This window comes from Mastacembelus armatus, chromosome 13 (genome assembly GCF_900324485.2).
Source record: "Mastacembelus armatus chromosome 13, fMasArm1.2, whole genome shotgun sequence".
In the NCBI taxonomy this organism is placed as follows: Eukaryota; Metazoa; Chordata; class Actinopteri; order Synbranchiformes; family Mastacembelidae; genus Mastacembelus; species Mastacembelus armatus.
In genome coordinates, this window is record NC_046645.1 from 8,265,399 (window position 1) to 8,276,674 (window position 11,276).

At 38.2% G+C, this 11,276-nt stretch overlaps 2 protein-coding genes across 2 annotated transcripts; one reads left to right on the top strand and one right to left on the bottom strand.

Annotated features, from left to right (window-relative positions):
* Positions 1–150: 150 nt before the first annotated feature.
* Positions 151–2,989, top strand: LOC113125539 (arsenite methyltransferase). Its single transcript, XM_074933693.1, is given in 11 exon segments — positions 151–292; positions 391–524; positions 913–1,063; positions 1,131–1,267; positions 1,389–1,458; positions 1,578–1,659; positions 1,749–1,880; positions 1,956–2,098; positions 2,277–2,399; positions 2,598–2,641; positions 2,643–2,989. Coding segments are annotated over 11 exon segments (1,083 nt in total). The 5' UTR covers positions 151–256; the 3' UTR covers positions 2,674–2,989.
* On the bottom strand, positions 2,821–9,188 carry aifm4 (apoptosis inducing factor mitochondria associated 4). Its single transcript, XM_026299060.1, has 19 exons — positions 8,967–9,188; positions 8,376–8,471; positions 8,162–8,271; positions 7,938–8,047; positions 7,747–7,791; positions 7,576–7,657; positions 7,211–7,323; positions 7,016–7,102; positions 6,824–6,915; positions 6,576–6,706; positions 5,749–5,864; positions 5,576–5,647; positions 5,299–5,362; positions 5,032–5,108; positions 4,697–4,814; positions 4,343–4,441; positions 4,158–4,233; positions 3,974–4,078; positions 2,821–3,471 (listed from the first exon to the last, which is right to left on the bottom strand). The coding sequence occupies exons 1-19, from the start codon at positions 9,158–9,160 to the stop codon at positions 3,441–3,443; spliced, it is 1,818 nt and encodes a 605-aa protein (XP_026154845.1). The 5' UTR covers positions 9,161–9,188; the 3' UTR covers positions 2,821–3,440.
* Between the last annotated feature and the right edge of the window lie 2,088 nt (positions 9,189–11,276).

Consider the following 11,276-nt stretch of genomic DNA (forward strand, 5'->3'; position numbering starts at 1 on the left):
CGTTTAACACACTATTAGTTTTTTTATTTTGTTTGTGAGAGTATTTGTTACCAGTAGGGAAAAATGTAAACCCCAGTATGAATCTATTCTGTAAACTATGTATTAGTTACCCTGCTGTAGATGACGCTTTTAATCTGAAAAAAAAAAACGGACCGGAAGTGCGCTGGTTTTAAGAGGAGGCCACGTCGAACTGATTCTCACTCAGACCAGTTTTTGTTTTTAAATAGCTGAAAATACATTTTTTAAACTTTCAGACATGACGACTGCTGGCGACGTACGGGAAAATGTGAAGGTATCATCTGAGACGGTTCATGGCTGTTTTTCCATCGCACTTCTGACATTGAACAAAGTTCAGTCGTGTTTTCATTGTGACTAACATGTCGTGTGCAGGCGTACTATGGCAGTCGACTGCAGGCCTCTGGCGATCTGCAGACAAGTGCAGCTTCCTGCAGCTTGTCCTGCTGCCCGGTGCCTAAAAGCGTCACAGATGCTCTGAGCCTGGTTCATCCTGAGGTAACCAAAAGGTACATGCCTCCAAGCTACTTCATTATTCAGAGCCACCATTGTCTATACAAAGCAGATAACGTCAGGCAAATAATTATTATGATAATTCAACAGGTTCACTGACAATGAAGACATTGATAATATGGAACTTCTCTGTGCACACACTGAAAAGCTTAAACATATTAGTGAAAATCTGTGAACGCATCCACTAGTGTTGCTCAACACACCAAAACTGGCAACGTTATAAGAGAATGACCTATATATTATGATTAATATTACATCAAGCAGAGAAAAGAGTTTCTTAGCCTGCTGTCCTCCTAGTTACATGCTTCATATAACCATCTCTGTGATGTCTGCATACGGTGAATTTGTGGATATGCACTGTCATCAGACTGACTGTTCCTCCAGATTCTTCGGCTGTGGCCTGCCATTCCCAGCGAAGCTCCAGGGCTGTAGAGTGCTGGACCTTGGCAGCGGCTCTGGCAGAGACTGTTATGCCTACAGTAAACTTGTTGGAATGAGTGGACATGTGACAGGGATTGATATGACAGAGGAGCTGGTAACTACACATGCATGTGTACATGACTTTGACACTGATTTCTGTACTTTAACTTGTCTTTCTTTAGATCACAGAGTCTCGTCAGTACATTGGCTATCATCAGGAGAAGTTTGGCTATAAGGAGCCCAATGTCACCTTTGTCCAGGGGTACATGGAGAACCTCAGTGAAGCTGGCATACAAAGTGAATCAATGGATATCGTTCTGTATGTTTAAAACATGGTTATGACTCCACAGTGCAAGACATGTCAGGGGACTTTATAATCTGCTACTATTTACTTTGCTTTGAGAGAGTGAAACACTGTTTTTCTGCTGTGATCTGTCCAGATCCAACTGTGTCATCTGTTTGTGTCCTGATAAAAGAGCAGTGCTACAGCAAGCCTACAACGTCCTAAAGGTTAGTCTGAAGAATTTAATCTATTGGAGATTTTCTTCAGCTACATTACCATGACAGATATTAATGGAAGACACAGACATATTTTTTGTGATTTTCATCGATTTTCTCAATGTACACAGGGGGGGGGGGAACTGTACTTCAGTGACATGTATGCCAGCAAAGTCGTTCCTGATCACATGAAGAAAGACACAGTCCTGTGGGGTAAACTAACATTGCACTCATCTAAAATTCGATGTAAAAGACAATGACGTGCTATCCTTTGGCTGCAACCCCTTTCTTTTTGGTCTTAGGTGAAGGAATGGGTGGTGCTCTCTTTTGGCAGGACCTGATTGAACTGGCCCTCAGCATAGGTTTCAGCACTCCACACCTTGTTTCAGCAAGCCACATTGTGGTGTTTAACAGTGAACTCAAAGAAAAAGCAGGTAAAAAAAAAAGTTTAAATGTCACTTATGTTCACAATGTTCATTCTATAATTAAGGTGTATGTTCATTTTGCAGGCGATATCAGCTATGCTTCAGGTACTTACAGGCTTTTTAAACTGCCCAAAAATCCAGTCATGTCTGACACAACAGTGACCTATAAAGGTACAGTGGCAGAATTCCCAGATCAACTGGACTTCGATTCATCGCACTGTTTTAAGGTATAATAAAGCTGACTAAGCTAGCCAGTGCTGAATTGCTGATTAATCTTTACATAAGAGCATTAACTATCCCATGGCACATTGTTCCAATAAGAAAAAACACATGTACTGATTATTTACACTGAAAAATCATCTGTCATTTCACTGGACTGACTTAATGTTTACTTGTGCTATGCAGAGAGACGTGGCAGTGGCGGTTAATGGAGAGATGGCATCAATCCTCCAGAGTTCGCGTTTCTCTCCAGATTTCAAAATCCAGATGTTGGATAAACATGTGTCCAGCTCAGAATCAACACCACAGGTAGCTCATATTCTGGGTCTACTCTGCCTAACAGGCTTTAATTCTGAATAGTTACCTAGTGGATAGAGACAGTCAGATTAAATATTTGTTATTCTAAGCATAATCATTTGAAATTATTTAAATAACCCCTAATAGACACTGTACAGTGCAAGCTTTGGTAATAACATTTGACTGTGGATTTTCTGTTTGTTCTCTTAGTACAACCACCTCAACCCATTTCTGTTGGCTGACAAATTGGGATCCTGTGAAAAAATGCTCCAAAACAAGCAAATAAAGAGGCAGATTAATCCAGAAGAAAGACTGAGGACGACTGCAAAACTAAAATTGTAACTCACATTTTTCTAAAGGCTTGTTAGAAAAGAGATCATTTATGCAGAGACATAACCTACCTGTAGTGATTAAAGGGATCTTTAAAAATAAATTTGATGAGGCATGTTTTATTAGACAGGTAATTGCATTGTTATTTGTTACATAATTATGTAAACAGAAAAGCAACTATCACTCTGTCAAAACCTAAAACATGGAAGTAGCAATGGTTATCTACAGAGAAATAAGTTTTACAGTATATAATAAAGAATGCAAACAAGCTACAACTCTGTGATTAATGCATGGAGTATACATTAAAAGGAACTCCCCAAAATTAAAAGTAACCTGTTACCAATGTCTTTTGACTGAAGCATTTAAATTAACCTCCTACTTTGATAGATGTACTGCAATTATTCAGTGGAGTGTGCATTTTCAGTACAGGGATAAAATACTACGAAAATCGCTAATACTAATAAACTGATCATTTATTATAGCTGTAGCAAGTCACCTCAGTCTCTTTTTATATTAACCTGATTATTCACTGGATTCACAAAGTTCAGACTAAATAAAGCCTTGCAATGGTAATAGTGCCCTGAGTAAGAGTAAGAGATGAGGTCTGACTGGCTTTCAGAAGGCCAGAGGCAGTAAACAGAACAATCTAAGTTGTCACTATTTGACTGAGGAATGAGGAAGAAAAAGGCGACCTCTGTCGTCACTGAGAGATGTTACTCCAGATTACATCTGCAGCCAGCTCAAGTCATCAGCTCTGAACAGAAAAAGGTAAGAAAATAAATAAACACCGAACAGTATCTAGGTTATGGGTGATTTGGGATATGATGTTTACACAGAAAAAGTCATTCAAGAATTTACAGTATATCCTTGTGTAGCGTTTACATGTTGTTTCTAAGCACTGTGCTTTTGGTACAGGTGCATCTTCAACATCCCACAACTCTCTGCATTGCCTAACAGCGTTACAGTATAATGGTTTAAGCAACTACTACTATTATTTTTCAGACTAACACTGGATGAAGTGTGTAAAGTTAACAGTTCAACTCAGAATTTCCAAACAACAATAAATATTGGACTTGGGTTCAGTGGACACCATTCATATCAAAGCAGTATTAAACCTTAAGTGTGACATATTGCCTAATGCTATAACCCAAACCACTGTATATCACACCTTAGAAATCCATTATTATTTCAAGTATTTCATGTGCACACAGTATATAAAAACAGTCTAGTTTGAAAGAATGGAAGTTGTCACTTACTGAGCCTGTGCCTTTGTCAAAACCTGGCCAGTAGCCATCAGCTCTGCAATACGAGCCACAGCAGGGTCGAACATCAGGCTGGCTGCAGCTACCACCACCTCATCCCTGTTGAGGAAGAATGAAAAAACACAAATAGTAAGTGGTACATTCGCATTCATCAAGAGTTGCATTCACAGTTGCTCACTTTATGTAAAATGCCAGGAATTTCCTTTCTTCCACTTTGCCTTTGAATATGATTTCTGTGTATCCTTCACCATAGCCTAGAATGGAGGAATGAAAGGGAAACTTGAGATTCAACATAATGTGGGCTTAAATTTAATGATGTGGCATTTACAAAAAAAACAATAAAAAAAAAAAAAACAAAACTACCTGTGTATCTGATACTCTTCCCAAGCAACACAGTCCAGAAGAAAGGAACAGACTCAATTTTGGTAGGTTTTTTTAGCATGTTCAGGGCCGCTACTCTTCCTGAAGTTGAAACAAAAACAAACAAAAAAATAAACCCAAACATGATAAGGTTAATCCCAAGTATAAAGTAATTTTCACTTATAACACATAATTTTTGAATTTTATCTTGGATGAAAAAAATGTCCCCGTAACCCTAAATAGGAATAAACGGGTATAGATAATGGATATATGAAAAAAATGTACAATGTGAAAATATGTAAACAGAACTCACCAGAAGACTAACAAAACAACGTCTTTTGTTTCTTTGAGTCTTACCTTGAGCTTGTGACATTTGCCAGTGACCAACGTTGACCCTTTGGTCTCCACGAATTGTCAAAGGGAAGGTGGTCACATCTCCGGCACTAAAAACATCTGGTATGTTCGTCCTCATAAACTGTTAGAAAAATTATACATTTGTAAAGCACGGTCTCAATTTTATGCCTAAAAAAGACATTTACGCATCTATGTGTCTAAGTAACTTAGACACAGTCCTTTAAGGGATCCACTTTGATTAATCATACTTTTATATTATACTATGTTGTAGATATTTATGGTTACAATAAGTTAATAATAAATACTGGCTGTAGGTTATCTCCTCTGTTGACCGTTACCTTGTCAACAATCACAGCTTTCCTGGAATCCAGTTTCACCCCACTTCCTGTCAAGAAGTCTGAAGTTGGAATTACACCTGAAAAACAGATCTTTGTGTATTTGTCAGAGCTCACAGGAAAGGTCTAAACATGAGATACGGATAAGGCAGAGTAGTGGCAGACCAATGTAAACAACATCATCGGTAGTTCATGTATTAAGATGTCTGCATTTTAAAATAGCTCCATAAAACAATATGCTAACACACTGAAGCAGAATAATAAAATTACCAATTCCAACAATCACTACATCAACTTCCAGGACTGTACCACTCTTCAGCACCACCTCCTTTACCTAGGAAGAAAAGCTACATTTGAGCATCTAATGTAGAATATACACTTGGTTTGAAGCAAAAGTTTCAGTGCTGGCACTTTTTCATTGATTACATTTTGATCTGTCAGAGTAGAAATAAGACAAGCTGTAAATGACAGAGTTAACGTTGGCTGAACTCCATTTAGCTGCTTTAGTCTCAGGTCCATGTATAGGCTGGTCCACAGGTGGAGTTACCTTGCTGTGCTCCCCTCTGATCTCAGTGATTGCATCATTCATGTAGAACTTCACATTGTGTTCCTCCAACATCTTAAGGGACAGAAACGTTTATAAAATGTTTTCATTTAATAAAACCTAAAAATTCCACTGTATTCTGACAGCAATGGAGCAGTCCCAGCATATGTACTTACTTGCATAGTCATTTTTCCGACCTCTGGGCCCAGGGACCGCTCATATGGATATCTGGTAGAACCAACTATGGACACACTGGCAGCTTTGTCTGACAAGTAGGATGCCACCTCCATACCTATCATGTTTAATTGTCATGAAAAAACATTTCAATACTCTGTTGAGTTTGTATGCAATAGGTGTGATGACAATTGTCGTAAAGTAGTTTTATCTTGCACTGGAAAATACAGACTAATTAAGGAAAAAACACTGATTCTACAAGACTCTGAACTCCAAAAGCTATTCCCCAAAATCTGTGACAGATGTTCATTTGAGTTGGGATCTGCTGACTGTGAACACCAAAGTATGTGATTCACATCATATTTATACTCAACAGTGACCCCTTGCGTCCTATGGATGACGGCACTGTCCTACCAGAAGAGAACCCTCCCATCAGGATATATATCTTTCCGCATAGGATAAAGGGGATTATTCCGAACAACTGTATTGATTTACAGTAACGCTTCTAACTAAGGGGACAAGTGGACCCAAATCACAGCAGCAAATTGTCCCCCACAGCGCAATAGAGCCACCAGATCCTGTCACTGTAGGGGTCAGGTATTTAGATTTTTCCTTTAATTTGTCACCCATCTGTATAAAAATAACACAGTTTTCAAAAAGCACATAGGTGAATAATGACTAAATAATGACTCCCTGAAAATAGATCATCATATCAACCTGAAAATCTAATAAAAAAAGAAAAAAGAAAGAAACACAACACAACAAATGTATAATTGCAAAGGTAAAGAATCTAATTTTCACTATGTAAAGAAAATCTGAATCTGCTAACCTATGAAGGATGCCCCAATGACCACAGCCTTCTGGCCGACACAGGAGCTGTGAATCTCTTTGGCGTCTTCATAACTCTGCAGTAACTTGACTCCCTTCAAGTCACCACCAGGACAGTTGAGAGGCCGGGCTCTGTGAGCAAAGTAAGAAATTTTGTTATACTTTTCTCATATGGAAACATAAAATCATTTCAAATTGCAAATTTTCTTTTGGTTTTTAAAGACTTTGAGAAACAGTTTGACGCCTCACTTGCAGCCTGTTGAGACCAGGAGTTGGTCATAATGCTGCAAAGCGCCATCACTCAGCTTCACTGTCTTATCAGCCGGGTTTACTGACACCACCTGCAACATAAAATACATTTCTCAACTTGGCCAAAGAGAGGATCTGCCAACTAGACAAGGAGAATACTGCACAGACAGACTACTAGTTATTACTTCTCACCTCCTTTTGTGTCCACACCTCTATTCCATATTGTTGATAAAAGTCACCAGAGCGGAGAAGGATGCTGCTGACGTCCAGATTCATAGCCTGAAAAGAGACAAAGCCATTTACTAACAACTTACCTTTAAATACTAGGTATTTAAAACATTGATATCAATACTTAGGAATGTATGTTACCTCTTCATTTCAACTTACCTTACTCAGTTTGGGCTTGTCAAAGGGAGGATAAGTGTCTTTGGTTATAATGATGACTCGACCTTGGTAGCAGTTCTGCCGCAGAGTCTCAGCACAAACCAGAGAGGCAGGACCTGAAATCACAATCATATTCAGGGTGTAATTTTTTCAAAATTATTTTTTACCAGGGGACAAATTTCACATTTACTGATACAAAACCTTTGCCATTACATAAGTTGATTACTTATATAGCAACCCAAAGTGTGTCCAAAGCTGTGTACTAAAAGGTCCCCTGCCTCCCACCTGCCAGTCAGTACAAATTAAATGGTCACTAATTTGATGCTGTAACTCTCAAGTGAAGATTCTGTATTTATCTAGGCCCTTACCCCCTCCTACGAGAAGAACAGTGTGCTTGATGTCTGGTACCATGCTGCACATCTTCTTCACCCGCTTGGTTAACGTTAGAGACTGAGGGGAATAAAGAAACAAGGGACTGGGTATTTTAACATAACCTGAAAGGAAACACTGTGATCATTTGCAGTTCTTGCAGTTCCTACTTTTTTGTTGATAGAGACATACACCTTGCCATCCTCAACTTTGACCTGGTAGATAAAAAAAAAAATAAAGCTCATTTGTTTGTCAGTTCAGAATCAAGGTTTCAGACATCATCTATCCTACAATAAGAAAAAAAAGAGGAAATATTTCGAAAGGCTGAGGAAGTACCCTGAACAATAGAGACATGTTTTACTCTATAAATTGGCAGACAGTCCAGTCCTGGATACTCTTCAATATCTCCAGTTCGGACATTGAAGCAAGCACCGTGAAAGGGACATCTGACTCTGTCACCAACTAGTGCTCCTGAATTATCAGACAACATGCAGTTAACACTATTCAGAATCAGTGCAAAACTTTTCATAATTTTTATAGACTGTGTATATACAGAAATTAAGAAACTGAAAAGGTTAGGTTTACCTTTGACAAGAGGAGCATTGTAATGGGAGCACTGGCTTCCAACAGCACTGTATTGACCCTGGGTCCGGACCAACAGCACCTTCTGATCCCCCACAGTTACTTCCCTCATCCTGAATAAAAACACAAAACAGACAAGGGATCATTCAAAGCTAATAGTTAATATTAGTTAATATAATCCTGTTGCTTCTCCACTAAAGAAAGTGTTGTGACTTACTGTCCATCTTCCAAATCAGCCTCCTGACATACCACACCAGTCACCTCCTCCTGTTCTTCACTTTGACCTAGTTCTGGATGCCGATTCATACTGTAACTGAGAGATAAAGGTAAGGTGAGAAAACAGGTTCTGCAAAGGACACATGAGATGCAGACACAAAGGGATTTAATTTAGTTCTGTGAAAGCACATTTTAACAGGCTGTTATGTTATTGGTCTGAGATCACAATTTAGCAGAGCTGCCATGTTTTATAACCAAAAAATGTCAAGATTAAATGAGTAAGACAAGAAGAAGAAACTGCAACTATCAGTCATTATCTTTGTTTTAAACTCAAATGCTTAGCTGATCAGTAGTAGAATAGTCTGTGAGTAATGAACCAAGCAGTTAATCAGCGAATACTGGTCATATTTTCTATAGTACTTAATCTATAAGTAAGTACATAGAAACAAAAATATCTATGGCTTCTACAGCTTATAGTGTCAGGTGACATCAAAAATCCAATGATCAGATCCACCACACATCTATCGCCACAGGTGTGTATACCTCATACATTTAGCTCCAGTGATCAGCGACAAGTCGAAGCAAAGCTCACCTGTTTGCCTCCACATAATCAGAAGATCCACCTGGATCCCCGCGGAGATGTGAGAGCCGTGACAAACAAAAGCGTGCGCTCAGGAACGAGTGCAAGGGAACCGCCCTCGTGACAGCCAAGTGGAGTCTCGTGCTCCTCCGCGAGACCCCGCTGACCAACCGTAGCAACGGCCGAAGCAGAGGAGGTGATGACATCCGCCTGAGGGCGGTGAGCGGTGGACGCTGTCAGGGTGAGTGAAACAGGTGGGCTGATAGTAAAAGTTGTAGCTATTTTAAATGACCGCTAATGGTTTTTACTTGTTGAAGGGTATTGAGGAAGATTTAGTAGCAAAGACGTAAATATAACTTTTTTTTTCGCAGCTATTATGCTGATTAATTAATATCCCTGTTTAATTTACACATAACGCTAGTGTTAAGCTATCCAGGTAATGCAGAAACGTGTAATAAGAAAAAGTTTACTGTTTGTAGCTGTAGGACAACTCAGAACTGTTATTTTATAGTAAGGAAAGCGAAAAGTTTATCGGGGAAGTAACTAGCTAGCCAGCTAACGTTAGCTATATAAAGCAACAGATTAATAACTTTGAACTTGTAGTACAAAATAGTAATACTTATATAAACAGATACTCTTTGCGACGAGACACCATTTATAAGGAGTTTAAAGTTGAAAGCTGTAATAAATGGCCTGGGTAGCGGTAAATGTTTGGTGTGAACAAATGGTCTTGGGTTTCTAAATTTCTAAGGAGCCGTTAGCAAATTAGCAGAATACATTGTAAATACAATTAGTAAAGTTTTCTGCAAGCCATCGGGTATGCAGGTGTAACAGTTAAGAGCATTTGGCCTATAGCTAAATGTATTCTGGGTCAAATCTTGTCAATCAGTCCATAACTGTCTCCCTAATGAATGAAAAAGTAGTTCGTTTAAAGGACCTGCAAAGTGTTGTGTTGAAGGAGGATTACCCACAATCTAGCACTTCAAAAAACCTTCCTAATGAATGGCTTATAGGGCCTGATGAATCTATAAAATTAGATTATGTATTTTCAAATTAAATTATGTATTAATCATTAATAAAGCCATCAACTTCAGGATATAAATTCTTACCAAAAAATACCTTACCAAAACCTGGTAGCTGCTGGTAGTAGAATCCATGCATTCAAAAAATACTCAACAAAAAGTAAAGTAGTATTTGTATTAAACTATACTATAAAAAAGCTTACTGTGCAGAATGGCCCATTTTTCATTATTAATTATTGCAAATATTATTGCTTATGTACATCACTTTAATGTTGCAACTGCTAAAGTTGGGACTCATATAACTACTTTTTATACTGAGTAACTTGTGACATTTCAAGTTTCCCGTGATATTTAATCCATAATTTATTTGTTGAATATATTTTGTATTTTCAGTCATCAGAAAAATGCAGTATAGAAAATAATGTAGTATTTCCCACTGTATTGCAGCGGAGCGGCACCATAACATATCAGAAAATAGAAATACTAAATAGTGAAGACATGAATAAATAAAAGACAAGGGGAGAAAATGTTTAAACTCTTTAACCTGTCATGAAGCTAATGTGTAAAAAGAAGATGTGTAACTGTTTTTAAGAGATGCAGGGGCCCCTTACATCTGTTTATGACACTAATGTGGCATTCATCAGACCAGAACCCCTATTTTATTTTCAATAATGAGAGGTTTGATAGTTAGGATGGTGTTTAAATTATATGTTAAATTCAGACATGGTCCACAACAAGATGATGGCGCTGTTTCATCTGTGACCAGATTTAAACGCTAGTTCGTCTAAACGAAGCAGGCCTCAAGAGTATAGTATTTACCAAGTTGCGATGTGCGGTAAGAATAACAAAGAGCACATGATAAATACTGTGCCAAATCATAGTAGCATCTTTACGTAATATTTGTTTACATGTACAAACAACATACGATTCCCCCAATGAGGTGCACCGGAAGCAATGCTGCTTTCAGGTGTTCTTCGTGATGTACAAATGTGCATTCTGGAGCTTTTTACTAAAGATATTCTCTAACGTAACCAACGTTGGTGTCGGTTGTTTTATTCGAGAAAATAAATAGCCTCAAAGGTATTAGCCAAATAGCAATGAAAATAAAGCGGTGATAAATCATATTTACTGTTTTCATTTGTGAAAGTGCCTTTGGACGTTACAGGCTTTGAAACATTTTTAAGTATCAAATCTTACCACGGGGATCAACAGATTCAATTTCACTTTTCCTCATTTGAATCCCTAGGCTATAGCAAAAACTTACTGGCACAGACAGACCAATTATAATTCGATATTCGAC